The sequence below is a fragment of the Acomys russatus genome, chromosome 9 (genome assembly GCF_903995435.1).
Source record: "Acomys russatus chromosome 9, mAcoRus1.1, whole genome shotgun sequence".
In the NCBI taxonomy this organism is placed as follows: Eukaryota; Metazoa; Chordata; class Mammalia; order Rodentia; family Muridae; genus Acomys; species Acomys russatus.
Genome location: NC_067145.1, coordinates 48768312 through 48792067, shown reverse-complemented (window position 1 = coordinate 48792067; position 23756 = coordinate 48768312). Strand labels below are relative to the sequence as shown.

At 40.7% G+C, this 23756-nt stretch overlaps 1 protein-coding gene across 1 annotated transcript in view; it reads left to right on the top strand.

Moving 5' to 3' along the window:
- Slc39a12 (solute carrier family 39 member 12) overlaps nucleotides 1–23756 on the top strand; it is a 91671-nt gene that overhangs the window by 48476 nt on the left and 19439 nt on the right. The window contains exons 8-12 of the mRNA XM_051151296.1: nucleotides 4679–4828; nucleotides 6383–6490; nucleotides 9062–9128; nucleotides 14316–14474; nucleotides 16841–17028. Of these exons, the coding sequence (XP_051007253.1) occupies nucleotides 4679–4828; nucleotides 6383–6490; nucleotides 9062–9128; nucleotides 14316–14474; nucleotides 16841–17028 (672 nt within the window). The remainder of the gene's footprint in view (nucleotides 1–4678; nucleotides 4829–6382; nucleotides 6491–9061; nucleotides 9129–14315; nucleotides 14475–16840; nucleotides 17029–23756) is intronic.

Here is a 23756-nt window from a genome sequence, read left to right as displayed (position 1 = left end):
ATGGTATCCACAGCTGATTGGTTCTAGGACTCCATAGGATATGAAATCCCATACACGCTCAAGTCGTTTTGTGAAAAACTTTATAGAACTGGCATACATCTTATGTATAGCTTCTTACTTTAAATCATATTTAGATCACTTGAAGTATGTGATACAATGTGAAATAAATGAAATTTATTTGTTGTATGTTTTTTACATTTTCTTTGATACTGGTTATACTAATTGGTGTGGTAACTGTGTCTTCAAATGGCCATTCCACTGTTCTATAAGGCCAGCTGCTTTAGGATGATGGGTAACGTGTTAAGACTGGTGGATTTCATGATGATGGGCCCACAGTTGCACTTCTCTGGCTATGAAGTGAGTTTCTAAGTCAGATACAATACTGTGTGGAAGGCCATAACAGTGGATAAAGTATTCTGTAAATCTACATATGGTGGTTTTGGCACAAGCATTGTGTGCAGAAAAGGCAAGTCCATAACCAGAATAAGGATCTACTCCAGTAAGGACAAAGTGTGATTGCTCATTGACTCATGAGATATAGGCAATGGATTATCTGGATGGTCAGGGTCTTGGAAAGAGAATGCTTGGAAAATTAGTGGGAATGACACCTGGGGAAGAAGTATTTTACATAGATGGAGGGCGTGGTCTATTGTAGTTAACCTGCCACCAGGTCTCTGGTTGGTCACCCTGGGTAATGGTGACAGTCATACCTGGGGATCAGTGTTGGTTTCTGCTGTGGTTAGATCTGGCATTCAGCAACAGCTTTATGCAGGTCACCCTTGGTGAGTGGAAATCCATTTTGTCAAGGCCATGTATAACTCCCATCTCTGTCAGCATGGCCACTTTGTTTGTGGGCCCAATGAGCAATGGCAGGGATAGCTGGAGAAAGAGGCTGATTGTCCACAGACTGGGTCATCCTATCTATTTCATTATTGAACTCTTCTTCAGCTGACGTCACCTTTTGATGATCATTTACATGGAACACAAGTATCTTCATGCCCGTTGCCAATGTGTAAAAATCTATTTAAAATACTTCTCCCCCAAATATCTTTCTCACTAATTTTCCAGGCATGCTTTTTCCAGCTAATCCATTGGCTATATCTCATGAATCAGTGAGCAATCGCACAACAGCCCATTTCTTCTTTCAAGCAAAATGTATGACTGAAGTTCTGCCCACTGTGAAGGTTTCACTAGTGTCTTTTATGGTTGTCCTAGAAAAGGGTTGTAATGCTGCAGCTGTCCACTTTAAGAGGGCACCTGCATAACATGCAAAATGATTGGTAAACCAGGCCTGAGTCCTCTCTTCTTCAGTCAACAGATCATAGGACACAACTCACTAGACTATAGGTGTATACTTGGCTGCAGACAGCATTGTAACAAGAGTAGAAACCATAGGTATTTGGGCAACTTCTTTATCTAACTTGCTTGTGCCTTCACAAACTGCTTGGGCCCAATCATGTATATTCCACTTCCATTTAATAATAGATTGTTTCTGTGTACATCCTACTTTATTATTTGGTGGGTCAGATAACATTCAGCTTATGATGGGCAGCTCAGGTCACATGGTAACTTGGTGGCTCATTGTCAAACATTCAATTTCCACTAAGGCCAATAGAAGACCAAGAGCTGTGTTTCAAAGAGAGAATAGTTGTCTTTAGATGATGGTAGAGCCTTGCTCCAAAATCCCAAAGCTGAATTGAGGTAGATCAATTCCCATTTTCCTGAGGTACCAACACACTGATTTCCATAGTGGGTATTCAAGTGTGAAGTCCCACCAGCAATGGATGAATTTTCCCTTTACATTCTTGACAACATGAGCTATCATTGATTTTATTGATATTAGCCATTGTGACAGGTATAAGATGAAGTCTTAAAGTAGTTTTGATCTGCATTTCCATGATAGCTAAACATTTATTTAAATATTTCTTGGCTATTTGAGTTTCCCTTGTTGAGAATTCTCTGTTTAGGTCTGTACTCCATTTCTAATTGTGTTATTGTTTTTTGATAGATAATAATTTGAGTAATTTATATATTTTTAATATTAGTCATCTACCAGATGTGTAGTTGGTAAAAAAAAAAATTTACCACTCTGTAGGCTGCCACTTTGTCCAAATGATGCTGTATTTTCTTATGCATAAGCTTTTAATTTTCATGAGGCTCCATTTATTAATTGTTGATCTTAGTGACTGTGTTAACTCTGTTCTGTTTAACTATCTTTTTCTGTGCAATAAGTTGAAGGCTCTTCCCCACTTTCTCTTGTATCAGATTCAGTTATCTGCTTTTATGCTAAGTTCTTTGACACGTTTGGAGTTGAATTTGCTCAAGGTCATCAGTATGAATCTATTTGTGTTCTTCTAAATGCAGTCTTCCAATTTGGCCAGGAACACTTGTTGAAGATGCTACCTTTTTTCCATTGTGTATTTCTGTTTTTTTTTTTAATAAAATAAGCAGGTGTACATGGGTATGTAGAGTTCTGTCTGGATCTTCAATTTGATATTATTGGTTGATATATCTCTTTTGTGCCAATATCATTCTGTTTTTATTAATATGGCTCTGTAGTTAAAACCTGAAATCTGGGATTGTGATACCTTCCACAGTTCGTTTATTATTTAGGAGTGTGTGTGTGTGTGTGTGTGTGTGTGTGTGTGTGTGTGTGTATGTGTGTGTGTGTGTGTTTCCACATGCTGAAAATTGTCCTTTATTTATATGTTACATGGTCTTTTTCTCTTACAGCTTTTAATATTCTTTCTTTGTTCTGTCTGTTTGGTCTTTTGATTATTATATGCCGAGGGAAATTTCTTTTCTTTTCTAGTCTATTTGGTGTTATATATGCTTATTGTACCTTGATAGCATTTACTTCTTTGGTTTAGAAAAATTATCTCATATGATTTTGTTTAAAATATTTTCTGTGCCTTTCTTTTTCTTTTCCTTCCTCTATTATTATATCATTATTATCATCATCATCATTATTATTATTATTATTATTATTATTATTATTATTATTATTATTATTATTATTATTATTTCTTGTCTTTTCATGGTGTTCCAGGTTTCCTGGATGTTTTGGGCAAAGATCATTTTAGATTTAACATTTTCTTTGACTGATGTATCCATTTCTTTCATCATGTCCTCAGTGCTTGGGATTCTCTTGTATTTCAATCTTTTGTATTATTTTGGTGATACTCTGAACTTCATGTTTTAGATTTTCTTTTCCAAATACCCCTCAGTGTGTGTTTTCTTTGATGATTGTATTTCCACTTTCACGTCTTGAAATGTTTTATTCTGTGTGTGTGTGTGTGTGTGTGTGTGTGTGTGTGTGTGTGTGTGTTTATAGATTTCTTTAAGGAATTTTTATTTCCTTTTTAAGGACCTCTGTCCTATTCATAAAAGCTATGCTAAGGCCTTTGTCTTGTGCTTCAGCTATGTTGCAGTTTTTAGGGCCTTCTGTGGTAAGGTTGCTGAGCTCTGGTAGAGATGATATACTGTCCTGGTTGCTACTAATTGTGTTTTTACGCTGGCCTCTAGACTTCTGGGTTTGAGAGACTGTAATTGTAGGTGCTGATATGTGGTCTTATCTTTGTTGGGTGGATTTTTTCCCTTAGTTTCTGTTGCCCTCTCTGTATGTTAGGTTATAGTGGCTATATCTTTGCTTTGTAGGAACTTCTAGTTTCCTGATAGGCCTGTCCACAGAGGGTTCCTCATAAAATGTGTATTAGGAGCTAACAATTAGGAATGGGTATGGGCTAGGAGGGTGGTCCATATGAGAGGAAAGTAGGTTGTTCTACCAGTATCTGCTTAGTCCCCTGGCAATGAGGGCAGGGGCTAAGTGAGAAGAGGCCACAACAGGTATTCTGCTAAGGAGGTGGGGATGAGGCTGGGGGATTGAATATGAAGGAGAGGAGGAAAGGTTAAGATCTTGCCTACCTGCTCCTCTGTCAGGCTTGGCTGGTGGGTGCCCAGAGAATGGCTGCTGGAGTTGGGGGCAAGAATAAGAGGCTGAGTGAGGAGGAAAGTTGGCGGAGAAGATCTGAGTTATCAGCTGGAGATGGGTGCTGAGAGGAGAGAGACAGCAGCTGGTCTGCTACAGAGATGGGGTGAAAGGATAAGACTTGGGTGCTGGAGTTGGAGGGGGTTGGGGAGGAGACTGGAGCAGTAAAGATCTGCAGCTAGGTTACCTGCTTCCCTGGCTGGAGTTGCCTGCTGGCTTTAAGGACTGGGGTAAAGTGGTAAGTAGGAGGAAGAAAGGTTGGAGGAGGAGACCTGTGTGTTCTGCTGGAGAGGGAGGGCTGGGAGGGAGGCGTGGCCACAGCAGATGGTCTGCTGCAGAGCTGGAGATGCAAAAGGGATTTAGAGAAGAGGAAGGGAGTGTAGCTCTGTAGTTAGCCTACTGGCTTCCCTGGTTAGAGCAGCCTGTGGGTTCCTAGGTAGTGCCTGCTGGAGTTGAGGGTGGCGATAAAGTAAGGCGTGGGGGAGGGAAATTTGGAACGGGAGATCTGTGTGATCCATTGGAGATGGAGATGGAGGTGGAAGAGTAAGGCCACCGTGAACATTCTGCTCCAAATCTGGGGAAGAGTGGGGGATTGGATTTGGTGGAGTTGGGAGGAGAGGAGGCTGTTCACCTAGCTGCTTCCCTGGCCTGAGTCTTCTTTCTTTTTCTTTCTTTCTTTTTTTAAAAAAGGTTCTCGGTTTACCTAAGCAGGAAGCAGAGCTTGGCCATTCCCATGAAAGCCAAGGTCCCATTTGGAAGCTGTTGGGACTACTTGGAGGCATCCATGGGTTTTTCTTAATAGAAAAATGTTTTACCCTTCTTGTATCACCAGATGCCAAGGTAGATGTCTCCTTTGTCCTTTGCTTTGGGGATTCATTATATGCATCTTGATTTCAGAAATACTTGTCTAAAGGTAAAATTAAGCGGTATGTGGAAGTGTGTGCCTTTCATCCCAGGTACTTGAGAGACACACAAGAGGACCACAACTTCAAGGCCAGCTTGGGCTACAGACCAAGACTCTCAAAACACAAACAAACAACAAACAATAAATAAAAGAGGCCTAAGGATGCAGTTCAGTGGGTACAGTGCTCGCCTAGCATGCACAAAGCCCTGAGAGTTTGATCCCCAGGACTGCATAAACTGGGAGCAATAATAGTACATGACTGTAGCCCCAGCATTTGGAGACCAGTTCAAGATCATCTTCAGCTGTATAGAGAGTTCAAGGCCAGCCTGGGCTATCTCTAACTGATTAAATTAATTTAATATCTAATTAATTTAAAGTAAAAAAGTTAAAGGGATGGCACTCAGTTTGATGGTAGAGCACTTACCTCTCATGTGCAAGAACCTGGGTTCAATCCCCAGTCCTGGGGAAAAGTAGTGACATCTTTATGAATTTGTCTGTGTAAGGGAAGAAGGCATGGTCACTTCAACATGCTCGTTCTGACTAACATGCTATTCTTAGCTATAGTTCTTTTTTTATTAATTTATTCATATTACATCTCGATTGTTAGCCCTTCCCTTGTTTCCTCCTATTCCTCCCTCCCTCCCACTTGCCCCCTTCTCCCCTCCCCTATGTCTGTGATTGAGGGAGACCACTTCCCCCTATATATGCTCCTAGAATATCAAGTCTCTTCTTGGTAACTTGCTATCCTTCCTCTGAGTGCTTAGCTATAGTTCTTAATGTTTCTCAAAAGCCCATTTCCAGGCAGTTAATATTCTCACTACAATCTTCTGTTTTACCTTCACGATTGGCTTAAAAATAGATCATTTTAGGTTCAGGATATGCAAGGGACCAAAAGTCCACAAAATATTCCTCTGGCTGCTACATAAGTGCTGTAGCTCATGCACATGTGAGACACATTTAGCAGTAATAACAATAATGATAATGATAATGACATAACAACAACAAGAAGAACACCACAATTTAAGGTCCTTGTTATTGCATGCAAGAAAAGGAATACAGATGTTCAAATGTTCACAAATGTTTAATTGACTAATGTACTTGGGGATATATTATCTTAGTAGTTCCAAGGTGCAACATGAGTTGATAATCATTTTTGTGCCTATATCAGAAAGAATTAAAAATCAAATTTTGTGTAACAAATTTTTAGCACATAAAATGATAATAGTAATCTACTTACTTCTATTTCAGCCTCTTTGAATCACAACTAGAGTTTCTGAAGTCACATTAATATATTCTGAGTATGTGCAAAGCTTTTCCAAGATGAGGTGTTTTAATAAATATTTATCACTATGAGATTTTTCCAATTGGCATTTTTATGTTTTCTCCCCAAAACTTTGATAAGCCAAATGTTGAGTAGAGCCACAGAACTGAAAAAGTCTGCAGATGTGTGCTCTGGCATTTGACTAATTTGCACCACCCTTACCCTGCAGGACTTGCCATTGGTTAATGGACCTATGAGACATGGCCACCACCTTGCCCTCAGCCCTGAATTAAATGACCAGTCAGGAGGAGCCAAGTCTGTATCAACCATCCAGCTGGTAGGTCGATGATCTGCCTGATGTTGCTTGCAGACTCAGCTGCCTCTTCTTTTCTCCTCAGTGCAGAGAGGGAGCTCGCTGGGGTGCATGAGCAGGGCCTGTTCCCGATTTGCCTGCTCTTGACCATGAGGAAAACTGTTTAGAAAACTTTGCCAAGCACTTGAAAACTTTTTAATTTTCCTTTACCAAACACACACTCCACAGATTTAAGTCGCAGCATCTGTACCGTGAAATACTCACGGATCCGACTGACATAGTAACTGTCATCATTTTAGTTATTTGTTTTCATAAGCCAGATGACCTTTGGGATTTCCTTTCTGTATAACCCTAAATCATTTCCCGGTTGATGCGAACGAGTGCTGGGCAAGGGACTTGTTGGTCTGTCTAGGCTGAGAGAGTGCTCATTTCATAATCCAGGAGAGAGTCAGTTTGTCTAGTGATGCGTTACATAGTAAGCACCTTTGATCCCAGCGAATTTCTCACAACAAAAAGTTCCATATAATTTTTAAATAAACTTCAAATTAGGTTCAAAAACTATCTAGTTCTAGTTCCTAAGCAAAAGCATATCGAAACAGGACGAGTAGGAAATATCATCACCCAACTGTAAGCTTGTGAGCATGACTTTGGTACGGGGGCTGAGGTTCAAGAATAAAGCCCTAAGTGAAGAGAGGCTAGAAATGCGTGCCGTATACATACAGCACAAGAACTGTAGCAGGAGACTGCAGACCTAGTGATAACTCAGAGACAGGAAGACAAAGGAGTTCCTTTAAACATTATTTGAAAGCTGGTCATGGTGGTGCACACCTTTAATCCTTGCACCGGAGACATAGAAGCGGGTAGACCTTCTTGAGTTCGAGGCCAGCCTCATCTACATAGTGATTTCCTGTCTGTCTATTTATTCTACATAGTGAAACCCTGTCTCAGAAAAGCAAAACCATAATGATTCATTAATGAAATAAAATTGTCTCAAAGCCTTAGTGTATTTATTGTTCAGGTACATTGAAATGTGGGATGAAAGAGGATAGCTTGGGGTTAGAATTAGTTTGAAAAATCATACTCCTGTTGGCTTTATTGTTTGGGTTGGGATGAGGCCTCTGAGCTCCAACATACATGGAAACAAGTGGCTGAAGATGACTTTGTGAGCTTTGACCTGTCCGGACAGTGCTGCCCTAACATATACACAGTTCATTTTGCATTTAAACACAGGATTGAAAAAAATTGAATTAATATTAGATTATATGATGGGTTTTATATTTTCCTCCCTTTTTTTGAAAATGTAGGTTAAAGATGGAAACCTCATTATTTTTCTTTATGTATAAGAGGTCTTGGATGCTTGCCTCTAAATTCCATTGTACTGTGTGATGATGTAGAGAGATCAGGAAAAGTGTATAAAATAAATATTTGAAAATATATTTTTTAGTACAATAAGGGAGCTTGTGATTATAAGTGCATGTCTGGATAAGGTATAATTAACATACTGGCTGGTTTGGCAGGGAGGAGTGTTGCTATATCCTGCAGTTCCCTTCTTCCTTAGCCTTCCTTCTCCCTGAACAGCCCACCTTCTGAGTAACCGCTATTATTTTAACATGTGAACTTTAGTTTTACTTTTATGTTGACAATAACAACGATGCTAGGACTTACATTAAATTTTTGCCCATTTCCACAACTTTAGGGGAATAGAATTTGATGCATACACTTTTTAAAAGACAATTGAGTAGTGGATAAAATGTATCCCTGGTGGTAATCCCATTGATGCAGCTAAGGGAAAGGCACAATCTACACTGGGTGGCACTTTGTGGTGATGTGAGTGCTGTGGGGCCACTTCTGCTCCTGTAAGTACCCTTCACTCGAGTGCCTATGAGTCAGCCCAGTAAGCTCACTGGTTTGCTGAGCTGTACTTGGGTAGAGTGGTTATTTTAAATGTGTCTTCTTTATAACCCAGAGTAAGACTCTTAAGCACAGAGAATATGGATCAGAAATTGAATTACGTACAGCCCAATCTCTGAAATTAAAATCATAATAACTCATGCATATGGCAAGTTCAAAATCTCACAAGGTTGAAAACTTTGAAGAATCTAGTTCTCTTTTATATCTGTTGTTTGATTTCGTATATGGGCAACATTCTTTTACTTGCTGCAGAGAGTGACATAGTGCATCGGGTCAGCTTGCCTTTTTTTCCTCTAGCTGTGTGCACCATCCATTTACGAACTAAGAGATGAACCCAAGGGCAGCAGCCTTCAGGAGACATGCCAAGTTAGGTCAGGAACAATTTTCTAAACATTTGTCTTTAGTAAAGGCGTCTGTAACGTAAAGAGTTTGGATGAACTACAGGCTAGCTGAGAAGCATTCAGTCCTCTATGGAGGGTGTGGTTTCTCCCTATACATGATTGCACAAAGCGTATGCTGTGCTCTCAATCGTTGTTGTAGTTTGTATGGTGTATACGTAAGATGGAACTGCAGATATGTATCTGAACTGTCTTTTAAATGTCAGTGTGACCCTTTAGATGTTTTGGGTTTCAACCTCGTGTGACAGTTACTTACTTTCATTAATTATATTTTAATCTGACATAGAAAGGCCCAGAAGATTCACAGAGAGCCGAGCTACCACTAGGTGATGTGCCAGCCTCCAACAGAAACCGTAAGTACCAATTTTACACAGTTAAAATTTAAATATAAAATGTGATACAGAAAAAGGTTATAGCTGTTTTTAAAGAAATATGAAAAAAGCAACAAGATTGCATAGTGGGTCTCCATTTCCTGATGGAAAGCTTTGAAGTAAGACCTTCAGGGACCATTCTTGTCTGCTTTCCTGGGACACCACAAACCAATATGAACTTCATTCTATTCTAATGTCTGGTGTCCCAGACCTTTAATTTAGTATTACTTATGGAGTCAGAGATACATTTCTATTTTCTCGTATGTCTCACTTGGTGCACTGTCACAGAAATGGCAGCATCCCAGAGATGTGCGTTCACATCTTATTGCATGACTCATTTCTGCATTTGATGATGAACTGTCAATCTTTCTTTCCTTGATCTTCCCCAGTTAATTTATTTCTTTTGTTGGGAAGAGGGAATTTTTTTGACACAGGATCTCATCTATCTAGACTGGCTTGGAACCCACTATATAGGCTAGGTTGACTGGTCATTTATGGCAACCCTCTTGCCTGGGCCTCCTAAGTGCTAGGCGTACAGGCACAAGCCATTATGCTTGGCTTATTTATATTACTTCTGAATTTAATTTATATACTTTCTAACTTCATTCTTCTTTGCTTACGTTTCTGGATAATTCTTTGATATTATGCCTGTGTTTGGTGTGATTTCCATCAGTTGCTCTTACACCTGCCACTCTTCTTATTTATGTCACCCTTATGGAACAAGAGCTCCATAATGCTTGAATGTTGACCAGTCAAGATTAGCTACTCCATTTCTACCATAATAAATTAGGTGGTCAAGTATAAAAAGTTATTATGGGATGATAACGCTTGGTATATGCCAGGCACATTTGATACGGATTAGTTCTCATAATTCTCCCATAGCACAATGAAGTTAGAGTAAGTATCCTTAAGCCATACAAATGAAGAAATCAGTTGTTGTAGAGGTTACATAGCTAGTGAGCTCTGGCATTGAGGAGCAGAGGAAATATTAGTACACCAAAATTTCCTTGTGATCATTCGTACATATACCAGTGGGTTCTCTCAATTCTTTCATACATTCAGGATGTACTTTGGGGAGTTGGGGCTGAAGCTCAGTGGTAGAGCATTTGGCTGGCCTGTATAAGGCCCAGAAATTCATCACCAGAATGGGAAAAATAGTCGGAAGATGTTCTGTGCTTAGAGCTTGTTAATGAACTGGAGAATAGAATGAGCATAGCCATTGCAGTTTGTCATGGAATGTAGTTTGGAATGTGTAAGCACTAATAAGAATAAACACGCATTACTACTACATATGTTGTTATAGCAATAAATGTTCTGTTTTGGCTATATTGTCATAAAATTTAATAATTTGATTCAAAATATGTAATTTCATATTCTGTCCTATAATGCTTTCAGGATGTTTAGCTCTTTTATAAATATACTTAAATTTCTTTCTTTTTTTGAAATTTGTCTTTCTTTTTTTTTAATTGATAACATTCATATTACATCTCAATTGTTATCCCATCCCTTGTAGCCTCCCATTCCTCCCTCCCTCCCACTTTCACCCTATCCCCCTCCCCTATGACTGTGACTGAGGGGGACCTCCTCCTCCTGTGTATGATCCTAGGGTATCAAGTCTCTTCTTGGTAGCCTGCTTTCCTTCCTCTGAGTGCCACCAGGCCTCCCCATCAAAGGGACATGGTCAAAAATGGGGCACTAGAGTTCGTGTGGAAGTCAGTCCCCGCTTTCCACTTAACTGTGAAGAATGTCCTGTCCATTGGCTGGATCTGGGTAGGGTTAAATTTTTAGGTATGTATTTTGCCTGCATTTATGTCTGTGTTCCACAGGAGTGCCCCTTGGTGGCCAGGGAAAAGTGTCATATCTCCCGGAACTAGAGTTAAAGGTGGTTGTGAGGCACCTTGTAGGTGCTGGAAATCAAACTTGGGCCCTCCGTAAGAGCAGCTCATGTTCCTGTCTGCTGAACCATCTCTACAGCTCAAGGATGTTATTTATTTCTTATATAACTTTTAGCTCTAGTATGAATTTGAAATTTTTGGCACATAGTGGGTCTATGCCAGGCTATGTTTTTTTTACTTTTGAAATAAAGGAAAGGGGGCGTTGGATATGCCAAGTAGAATCATGAGAAGAGTGTGGACACCAGACCAGGGAGCATTAACCATTTCATGCAAATGATCTTCCCACCGCAGGTATGAAACTTGGCATGCCAACTGAGCAGTGAGCAAATCCAAATTAGAGCACATAGCTGACGCTTGCCAGCAAAACCCTGAGTAGGTTTCAACCATGTGATTACTTGTTTCAGATTACCTCGTTGGTAGGACTCCATTTGTATTTCAAAAGACAGGATGTGAAAATCCTATCCGTGGTTTGATTTAAATAAACAAAACCCCAAATCAGATTAGTTCTAGCCCATGCCTCATGGTGGGAAATCTCAGACAGCTCAGACATGCATGACTTTAAAGACTGCCAGGTACATTAGCAAAGGTGAAATATTAGAGTTATTTTGGTATCAAGTATATTAAATTGGCAGCAAATGCTTGTCTTCCCACTAAATGCTTAAACGATCTTGCTGAATACACATACATGCACAGTGGCTTACATGCGAATGTGTGTATTTGCCTTGTGTCTTCTTATATATGCATACTGTGACATATAGAAGTCTATAATCAGAGATAATAAAATGATAGACAAGGAACACAGGCAATACTGTTTCCTAGAAAGGACTAGATTGCTGAAATGTTGCATTTGAATGTATTCTCTCAGTATCATAACTGCAAGCAGGCATAAGGAAAACAGAGTTTTATTCACAGGCAGCTGTGCTGTAATGTGTTACTTTAAATTAAACTATTTTACCAAAAGAAACTTTGTTTTTAAAAATTGGCAGGAGCAGCTAAGTGATATCATGGTGTCCTTAGATGCTGACAACTTCAGGCACTGTTGGTGTGAGTCTCTTGAGCTCAAAAGTTTTCCATTTATTCTGTGTGCTTATGGTCACTTCTTGAACTCTCTCCAGTTTTCACCAAGGATTTGATGAGTTATTAAACCCTGAAAAAGGTGTTAGTTTGTCCTATACTTTTCTTTTTTAGACTTGAGATTAACGGTAGTCCCTCATACATGTCAGACTGAGAACAGTAATTTAGTTGTTAATATTTACAAACAAGTATGAGCTTTAGAAGTAAATTTCACAGGTCACCTTTGTAACAAGGTCAGTGCAGCTATATCTTGCTTGAAAATACAAACTATAGTCATCACTTAAGTGTACAATGTATCAAATCACATTCTTATTTAAAAAATACCGTGTCATATTAGTATACATTACCTCTCATTCATGAATGACCAATGAGCAAGAAAGTAACTTCTTCATACTTTTACTAAGTCCAATTATTTATAAAATGTATTTAGTTCTAATAGTGACAGCAGCATATTTGGAGTTGAATAATGAAGTTTTAGGCTATAGTAATTAATAAATGTCCATTTTTATTAACCGAAATAACTCAGGTAGCTTATTGTCAGAACAAGTTTCATTCTCAAAGTACGTTTTGCTAGTTGCTCAAGTCTATAATTGGGTTGCAATATGAAACTGTGTTTTTTAAAAATAGAAATTCTTCTATTAAAACCCAAACCCAATTTCTTTATTTATGATCAATTTATTTTTATCAACTACTAAGCAGATAGCTTGCACAACATAGTATAATCCTATGTAAATGAAAACTTGTCTTTATTTTGTTCAGTATCTATCTGGTCTGGGACTGAAAGGGTTTTTTGTTTGTTTGTTTGTTTGTTTGTTTTTTGCAAAAAGACAAGTAGAGTAAGTAATTGGTACAAAGATAACTTGGGAGCCGGAAAGGTCAATTGTGGTCCTGCTGTGGACACAGTTGGAGAGTGAACTAGGCAGTTTAGGAGATTCATTAAGCCCCAGTCAGATCAGGCATACAACAATCTCATGAGGACAAGAAGTACACTGAGCAGCCTGATGCAAGATCATCAGGGTCAGAGCAATAGCTCTGGATGGTCAATAGCATGCAAGTGGTACCACACGGGGAGATTTGTCCCAGTCCACTAACATTTCTGTGCCATATAGTTTCCTAGACAATAGATCTTTCTTTTCCACTGTCTGGAACCCAAAAGGCCAAGGCAGAGGCAAGGCACACTTCCAGGGTATCTTCTCACTGTGCCTTCTTATGGCAAGCAGCGTAAGGCAGTAGCCCCAAGTCATCACCTAAAATCTTCTCCAAGGCTTTACGTCATTATGGCTTCACATAAGAAAGTCAAGGTTAGCTGGTTGTGGTGGTACACACCTTTAATCCCAGCACTCTGGAGGCAAGAGGCAGGTTGATCTCTGTGAGTTTGAGGTCAGCCTGGTCTACAAAGCAAGTCCAGGACAGCCAGAGCTACATAGAGAGACCTTGTCTTGAAAAAAAAAAAGGAAAAAGAGTCAAATTTCAACATATGAATAATGTGAGGGTCATCAGCACACTACGCACAGCATGATTCTTAAGTTATCTTAGAATGCCTTACGAAGACCATGGCAGAAAAGATAGTGGTAGCTCTTCACAGGGTTGTAGCACTGCTTTAGATCTCATCTTTGGCATATGTGTGATTTACTTTTGTACTGCTGTGACAAAACACCAGGACTAAGCCAATTTACAAAAGAAAGCGTTTGGCTGTGCTTAAGGGCTTCAAAGGGTCAGTCCATGATGGTGGAAGAAAGGCAAGAGTAGCTGAGAGCTCACATCTCAAACCTGCAAACAGAAGGCAGAGAAGGAACCCAGAATGGAGCAAGCCTTTTGGAATCCCAGAGTCGGCCCCCAACGACACCTCTCCCAATAGAGTTACAGCTACCAACCCTCACCAAACACTTTACCAATTGGGGACCAAGTATTCCAACCTATGAATCTATGGGAGTCCATTCTCATTCAAATAAAGCGAAGAAGCCAAATGTCGGTGCGTAATTTATAATTGGTCAAAGCAATTAAAAGACAGTGAGCATTTCAGGTTTACTGGGTTCTGTATTTTGTTTCCACTTCTGCCTTATCTTTAAATCAGAATATAGGAGGACTGTTTAATGATGTGCAATATAAGACTGTTGGAGTGGATGGAGAGGGTGCTTGGATGTGAAGGAGCCATGTAGTGCTTTATTAATACTGCTCACTCCTTCATTTGGTTCTGTAGGCAAAACCACCAGTTTATTGGCAATCATGATACTGGTTGGAGATAGCCTACACAACTTTGCAGATGGCCTAGTAATAGGAACAGCCTTCTCATCTTCGTTGGAGTCAGGAGTGACCACAACAATTGCTATTTTGTGTCATGAAATTCCACATGAAATGGGTAAGTGCTCTTGTTTTTGAGGACAGGGGGGCTCCAAGTACATCCACACCAATAGTTTGTTTGGATTTTTCTGCAGACTTAAAAAAATGGCGTGGTGGCACACACCTTTAGTCCCAGCACTCAGAAGGCAGAGACAGGCAGATCTTTGTGAGTTTTAGGCCAGCTTGGACTACAAATTGAGTCCAGGACAGCCAAGGCTACACAGAGAAACCCTGTCTCAAAAAACAAAACAAAACAAAAATCCCAAACCAAAACAAAAATAAATAAATAAATAGTAGCATTACTTTTTAATCACTTTCCATTAAAAAAAATTAATTTACTGTTTTACATCTTGGTCGCAGCCCCCTCTGCCCTCTTCTCCCTGTCTTACCTTCCCTTCCTCATCCGCCTCTATTCCTTGGAAAAGGCGACCCCCCCCATCCACCTCAGCTCATCAAGTCACATTAGGATTGAGTTTGTCCTCTTCCCTTGTGTCCTGGCAAGGCAGTCATATCAGGAGGAAGTGATTGAAAAGCAGGGAACTGAGTCCATGACATCCCATGTCATATATAGTGCCCACTCCCCTTACTAGGGGACCCACATACAGTCTGAACTACCCATGGCCTACTCCTACTCATAAGCAAACCCAGCGCAACAAACAATAACGTGCACTTTGAGCTAAAGCTCCAGTAGACTACTTATCTTCTTTCCCAGGCTTAGGAATTATTCCCCAGGGATTCCAGCTCATTCAGTATAGGAGAGAGTCATTCAGAGAAGTCATTCTAAAGAACTTTGGCAAAGACTTCAAAATCTGCCCGTTAAATATAGTAAACATTTTAAGAGGGAAACCATTGTGTCAGGAAATGGGCCTGTGAGATAAAACAACCTCTAAACTAAAATCAAAGCATGAATTGAAGCAACAGGCACATGCTATCTGATACACATAAAACTCTTTTACTATGGAAACTTAATAACCTTGTATACCAGTTCTGTTTCCTAGAACCCAAGACTGAATAAAATAGGGTTTTCTAAAATAGGCCTAGAATCAGTGGTGTGGGAGTGGCCTACACATATTCTAGAGAAAGGACTTGAATCAGTTAGCTTTAATTGTCCATTTAACCCAGCCTAGAGTCAGCTTAGAAGGATGTATACATTGAGGGATTGTCTAGATGAGATTAGTGGCTTTGGGCCATGTTTGTAAGGGATTGTCTTCATCCTTTATTGATGGGCTGGGAGCGCCACACCCATGGTGGATAGCACCATTCCCTGAACAGGTGATCCTGTGCCTTATAGGGAAGCTAGCTAAGCATCAATTGGAATGAGACAGAAAGTAGTATCCTTCAAGGTATCTGCTCAAGGTCTTGCTTGAGTTGCTGCCCTGACCTGGAAGAATAATACAAAATAAATCTTTCCTTCCCTAAGTTATTAGTCAGAGTATATAATCATAGCAAGAAAGAGAAAACTATGACAGGCTCATCCCTTCTGCTTTCAATTTCAAGTTCACATTGTCCCATGGGTGACACTTGCCCTCTTGTGTTCGGTGTCCATTCCCCAAAGTCCTGTTACCAAGTTATTATTGACCCATTTTAGCCAAGGTCCTTTCTGAGCCCAATAAACTTTAACTGCTCTAGAAATCCAACCCTATGCCCATGTATTTAGCTACTACACTGATGCCATAGTGCTTGACTTTCAACCTCAAATCATTGTGCAGTGTAGTGGTGTGTAGCAGGCCAGTATGGTGATATCAATAGCTATTTCTGGGACCATTTATGCAATGGAATTAGGGAGTGAAGCCACGTATCTTGTCACTATTCAATTTCAGCCTCTATTGGGTGATGGAGGGTGAGAAATAAACACTCTAGATTTGTAGTGCCATGCTCGTTTTTTACACAAAGGTAAGGAAAGAAAAGAAAGGATAGTGTTCTCTGATCGTGAAGGTAAAACTCACTTTTAAAAGAAAGATTCTTTCTCTAATCAACTTCTCAAAGATTTAAGAATCTCTGATTAAATAGTTTTCCTCTTTTCCTACAACAGATCTCAAATAAGTAAGTCATAAAAGTCTATAAAGCTTCACAATTATCCTGGCAAAGCAACAAAAGAAATGAGCCAAGAAATTGTGGGATGGAGGATGCCTTTGTTTTGCATTTATCTGAGTTGAAAATACCATAGGGTATCAGGGCTAAAAAACATGCCACAGACCTCCCCAGACGGGCTATAGTGAGCCCCAGAGATGTAGGTAGATGTGCCTAACTAACTGATCTTTCATCTGTACTACTCAAACCAGGTCCATTTGCTGGAATTCAAAACAAACATGAATTTATCAAAAGCATCTTCAAATAAGTGATGATGACATTTTCTCTTGCCCCTCCCCCTACCCCAAACTCCAGGCGACTTTGCAGTACTCTTAAGCTCAGGGCTCTCGGTCAGGACTGCTATCCTGATGAATTTTATAAGTGCCCTGACGGCCTTCGTAGGGCTGTACATCGGCCTCTCAGTGTCTGCTGATCCACGTGTCCAAGATTGGATTTTAACAGTGACTGCTGGAATGTTCTTATATTTATCATTGGTGGGAATGGTAAGGTTTATGAATTTTCTATTTGGTTTTCCTGACACCAGAAATGTAAAAACCGACTGAAAATGAGGGGGAAAGTAAATTAAAATGGGGGAGTGGTAGGACTTGAAGGATGTAAATAGAATGTAGAAAAATAAGTATTCTAGAATCTAAGAAAATAATTGTGGGCAGAAGGAACATAACTCAAGACTCACAAAATGCTGATGAAAATAATGGAAGTAAGCTGGGTGTGGTGATGCACGCCTTTACTTCCAGCACTCAGGGAGGCAGAGGCATGTGGATATCTGTGAGTTTGAGGCCAGCCTGGTCTACAAAATGAGTCTAGGACAGCAAACGCTACACAGAGAGATGATGATGATAATGATGATGATGATGACCACGACGACGACGACGACGACTGTGGTGGTAGTGGTGGTGGTGATGATGATGATGAAAGCAATGGGAGAGAAAGGTGTCCATTATCATAATCCCAAACTGGGCAACAGATCATGCTGTTCCAACTTTGTGTCTGTACTAAATGCCTAGACGTGCAGCTGAAAAGGGAAGTAATCTCAGTCATTCTGCCTATAAAATGCACAAAAGTTCAACTAAAATTTTGTCATTAGATTCACAACTGTTATACTTTAATCAACATATTTCCTAAAGAGATTCTTGATAATAATAATGAAGATTTGCATAGTAATGTTCATTTTTCATAACCTTACCAGGAAAAATGGAACCTAGGAAATTTCACTTCTTTCCTTCCTTATTGCCTTCTTTCCTTCCATCTTCCTTTCTTTATTTCCTTCTTTCCTGTATAATTCTGTTCTCTATAAGATAGGTCACTTTTTCTTTAAAGCCAATTTCTGTTGCACGTGTTCACATTTTCATATTTTTAGGAGGGTACTAGGGACATAGCTTAGTTGATTGAGTATCTAACTAGCATGCACAGAGCCCTGAGTTCATTTCCCAGAACCCCATGAGCCAGGCATGGTGGTGCACCCCTGAAATCCCAGCATTTAGGAGACAGAGGCCAAAGAACCAGGATTTAAGATTCATCCTTGGCTCTGTAAAGAGGTTGAGGTCAGCCTAAGCTACAGGCTTTGTCTCAAAACCAAAACAAAAGCCTTCAGAGCAAAAGCTCAATTATCAATCCTTCTTGATAGGTAGAAGACAGCAAAGAAAAATGAAATGAATGGGTAAGTCAGCCTGAACAAAAGCAAACTCTGTTTATCCCCTGTATCCTAGAGAAGTTAAAGCAAAATAAACAGTCTTGAAGGTAATTTGTTGAAGATATCCTTAGGGATTGACTAACGATGCCACAGAACCCAGTTATTTACTGCCCAGGAAATAGGTACAAAGAGTTGTTTCCTAAGAAAAGAGTAAGAGAACAAGAAGTAGGGCTTCTGCAAACAGAGTACCAGAGCAAACCGAAGGTAGATTTCAGAGGGGGGCCCATGGTAGGAGCCAGCATTTGAACCCCCAAGCTTTTCTTTATTACCGAGAGCCAAATAGACAAAGTCAATACCAAAGATGCTCTGTGTTTACAAATGTTTTTAAACATTATTTTCCATGCTAACGAAACATTTGAATGTTGATAATGAAGCTAAAAGCAGATCAAATTCTACCTCTGACCTCTGTCTTCCAACCCAAGGTCAGTGTTACTTCTGTATTCCTTCCGAGGCAAGGAATTGGGATTCCTAACCTTTTGTAAGTTGGAGACCACACAGCTACTCCCCGTTAATTAATGCGAGTTACCCACTGTTCAAATATCTTTGTCAGTCTTCAAGTTCACTTCTGAGCCCCCTGTTTCAGCTTTCTCCTCTTTTGTCCTTTATGGGTCAGTTGAGGGCAGTCATAGTGTTCTTTTAAAGTTTATTTATTTTTTAATTTTTTAAATGAGACTGGAGTGCTATTTGTAGCCTGATGGATGTGTGCATGCAGAGTCAGTCCTTTTCTTTGCTAGGTTATATGTACCTCCAAAATAGATCTGGGAAGATTATCTGCCCCATTTATCATGTGGAAGCCTTAGCTAATGCTGTCATTTACCCGGCACTGTTTCTGCTGTGTATCCCATAGGGGTAAGAGAGAAAGCAAGACAGCTGATATCCTAGAGGAGCCCAGCTAGCATAAATTTTGACCCATCTTGCAACTTGCCATTGGCCAAAGGAAAGCCAGCACCCTGGCAAGAAGACAGGAAAGAAAATCTTGTGAATTTCCTGGGGCTGCTTCTAAAATCCAGGTCGCTTGCTCTCACGGCCTTGGGAGTAAATTCTAAACAAATACAGATCTTTCACATAGCAGCGACTTTAACTGTTTCTGTGCTCTGGGACTGTGCCAAAGAAAACAGTCTGTCATTTAAAAAGAGGAAAACATGGTTCAGAGACCATGAAATAGCAAAGAAAATAAATGAAAGTAACTAAAGGCTAGAGGGACCATCTTAGGGCAATGCAGTTTGCTAATCCTTCATGTTTACCAGGCACCTTCTGAGGAGACTTAATGTGAATAAATAAGCAACATATTTGGTTTGTTTGTTTGTTTCAAAGAAATGGACCTCCTAAAGGGAAAGTCTGTAGGCAAGAGGGGGCCATTAGCAATGAGGTCAAGTTGGAAGGAAGTCTTCCCCAGGGAAAACTGCCAGCCTTCATTCTCCCAAGTGGGGTGGCCTTTCCAAATCCATGGACTCCCAAGTTGCGTTGAATCCTTTCTAAAAGAATGAGGAGTCACCACAGCTCCGTGCGGCCAGGACAATCAATATACTGGTATGAAGATCAGTGTCCCAACTGGGCTTTCCTCAAAGTAAGGGCAAAGCACATGAGAACAGCTCACTTGGGAGGATAACACGAACAAAAGAGCAGGAGGAGAAAACTGCAGAATCAGATAACTCAGTGACAGCAACTATGCCTGTTTCATCACCTAGACCCTTCTGAGGCTTAAAAACTTGCCTCATAGCTCTTTGCCTCATTAAAGGAGCCCCCGCCCATCCCCACCGTGTGTGTGTGTGTGTGTGTGTGTGTGTGTGTGTGTGTGTGTGTGTGCGCGCGCGCGTGCGTGTTTTGAAGGTCAGAGGTCAATCTCAGGTGTTATTCCTCAGGAAGAGTCCATCTTGTTTTTGCAGCAGGGTCTTTCACTGGGATTATGGCTCACTGGTTAGGCTATGCTGATTGGCTAGCAAGCCCAGGGACCTACCTATCTTTACCTTCTGGGATTACAAATGCATGCCACTGTACCTGACTTTTTATATGGGTGCTGGAGATAGCAGTTGGGTCCTATGCTTGGCGGCAAGCCCTTCACCAATGGAGCTATCTCCTTGGCTTTGAAAGAAGAGGTCACATTTATGGGTCTTTCCCCCACTGTCCAAAGATATTCCTATCGGCGTGCTCTTTCCACCTTCTGTGCTTGAGCGACAAAGATATTCCCATGGGAAGCCCAGTGCCATGACATCAGGAGCCCAAGACAGAAGGGAGGAATGCAGTGTAGGCCAATGGCAAGGAACTATGCAAAACTAATCATGATCTTCCGGGGTCTGTGCTATATGGTGGGACAGGAGATGGGGTGGGAAGTGTATGAAATGACACAAGCAAAATCCATTAACAATTTTCCCTTCTGGAATGGCCAGCCAATGACTGGCCCAACTTGAGACCTATCCCATGGGAGAGAGCCAGTCCCTGACACTGGTAATGATACTCTGCTATGCTGGCAGACAGAGCCTAGCATAGCTGTCCTCTGAGAGGCTCCACCCAGCAGCGGATCTAAACAGATGCTAAAACTCTCAGCTAAACCTTAGGTGGAGCTTGAGGCATCTTGTGGAAGAGTTGGGGGAGGAGAGAAAGTCCTAGAGGGGACAAGAACTCCTCAAGAAGACCAACAGAGTCCACAAACCTAGGCCTATAGGGGCTTACAGAGACTGAAACACCAACCAAAGAGCATGTGTGGGCTGGACCTGGGCCCCCCACATATGTGTAACTGATGGGCATCTTGGTCTAGATGTGGGTCCCCTAGCAAGTGGAATGGGAGCTATCTCTGACATGGACTCTGTTGCCTGCTTTTAGATCATTTTCCCCTTACTGGGCTGCCTTGTCTGGCCTCAGTGGAAGGGGATGTGCTTAGCCATGATGTGTTTTGATGTGCCACACTGCATTGGGGGGGGGGGAGGCTCCCCTTCTCTGAGGAGAATGGGAAGGGGGAAAAGGGTGAGAGGGTGGAACTGGGAAGAGAGGAGGGAGGGGCTGTGGTCCAGATATAAAATGAATGAATGAATGAATAAACAAATGAATTTAACAAAAAGCAACAGCAACAACTTCCTCTTCTGCATCATCATTTTAATTTCTAGTTCCATGTATCTAATGTTTCTCTCTGGTACTAGCCAGCCAAAACGTCCACAAAGGCTCTACACAAAAATAGCCCGGAAAAGTGCAATACTTTGCTCTTAAGGACCTATTTGCTTCTTATGTTCCTAGACTACCACAGCACACACATGTTTCTCCTGGTCTCCACATAGCACGCGAGCCAGCGTGGACACTAGGCACAATCCACATATCGCTGAGAGGTCTGAGTTGTTGTCGTTATCCTTGACATTTCCGCTCCTCTGCTTGCTACTGCTAGACAGGGATTCCCAAGGGAGCCTCCAAGGACTCTCCCGGGTTTCTAGATAGCTTCTTCACAGCAGCAGCCCTGGCTCCTTACAGTGATCAGCAGCAAGTCCGCCCATCACCATAGCAACTTGCTTTGTTGGTTGAACTTCTTTATGGATTCTCCAGATGTTCAATTTTCAGTTTTCAGTCAGAGCTTCCAGTTCACTGCGATCTATTGTGTCCTCACTGCACAGTCTCCAGGACCAGAGTCTCTGACCTGGTATTAAGTTTACTGCAACAGGAGACACAAACAAAACAATGGAAAAACTAACAGTTCCAAGGTATCAGGAGTTTGCGTCCTCTTGTTGTTGCTTCCGCTGTAATTTCTAGTATTTCCTTCTTTATGCTTTTTGTTTGTTTGTTCGTTTTGTTTTTTGTTTTTCGAGACAGGGTTTCTCTGTGTAGCCTTGGTTGTCTTAGACTCACTTTGTAGACCAGGCTGGGCTCCAGCTCACCGAGATCTGCCTGCCTCTGTCTCTCCAAAGTGCTGGGATTAGTTTTCCCCTTTATTCTCTCTCCCTGACCCTCCCTCCCTCTCCCCACACCCTCCTCCTTCTGTGGCAGAATGCTGTATCTGTTGTGGGTTTTAAAGCTTCTTTTCTTTCTTTTTTTTTTTTTAAGCATTAGAAATTATGGACTTTTACTCAGAATTTCTCCAAAGAATTACGAAAGCACGGCATCTCACTAAGGTTTTACAGGAAAGTTTGAATAGGTACAGCCACTGTCACTTGCCAGAAGAGGCAACTGAAGTTACTGCACTTACCCTGTACATGTTCACATAGCAAAAAGAAGAAAGGAAATAAGAGTTGTACATAATAAGCTTCATCCTAAAAATTATTTACCAAAATAATTTGCCAAAAGGACATTTTATCAACTTCTTATTGCATACTTTGCCATAGAATACTACTTAAGCTTTATTAAACAACTTATTTGCTTTCCATCCTTTTTTTTTTTTTTTTTTTTTTTTTTTTTTTTTTTTTAGTATCTTCAAAACATACAGTAAATATTTAACCCCTACTCATATCTAGCCAAGGGACAGGACATTATCGACAGTTGTGTAGATAGTGGGGACTGACTGACATGAACTCTGGTGCCCCATATTTGACCACTTCCTCTTGGTAGGGAGGCCTGGTGGCACTCAGAGAAAGAATAGGAAGGCTACCAAGATGAGAAGTGATAGGCTGTGACCATATGGTAGGGGAGGAGGTCCCCTTCTGTCACAGACCTAGGGGATGGGAATAGGGTGAAAGAGGGAGGGAGGGAGAAACAAGAGGAGACAAGCAAGGAGATGAAGATTTAGATGTAATCTGAATAAATTAAAAAAATAAAATAAAGTTTCTTTTCTACCATTAGCATTTAAAGCTATACATTTCCCCCAAGAGGCACTGCTTTACTGACTGCTGTATATTTTGTGATTTCAGGATGCTCCTTTGAACTGTTTTCAAATTTCCCATGTGTCTTGTTTTCTTTTTGATGCATGGATTATGTAGAAGTATATTAGATCTAAGGAATGTTTGAAATCTAAATGTCATTCAGTTGCTGATTTAGCCAAAGGGATATTTAGAGCAGGTGTGCTTTCTTATATTAGTGCAGATGTGTGTTGAGACTTGTGTACCACAGTCTATTTTGATGAATGGCATCTTTCGTTGTTAGATATGAGAAGACGTGTGAGTGCTGGTTAAGTCAACTGGATTAATAATAACATGGGTCATATTTTCAAATTAATTACTGATTTTCCCCCACTGGCTTAATGATAAATTATAAGCTTCTGTGTGTGGGTTTAACCTCTTCTTCAATTAATTCTGCCAGTGTTGTTTCATAGGCCTGGGCTTCTATCATTTGCTACACATATATTTTAATATTTTCTTTGTCAGTTTAGGCTGCAGTGACAAAACACAACAGTCTATGTAGACTAAGTAACAGAAACTTACTTATCATAGTTGTACAGACTGGAAAGTCCAAGATCAAGGTTTTGGCCAACTGGGTCCCAGTCAAAGCATTCTTTTTGGTTTTCAGACAGTGACCTTTTTGCTGAGTCCTGGTGTGGGGACCAGTGGGGCAATGAGTGGGAGTTTGAGAATTCCAATCTCTCATCTCCTCCAGTGGTGCTAATTCTAC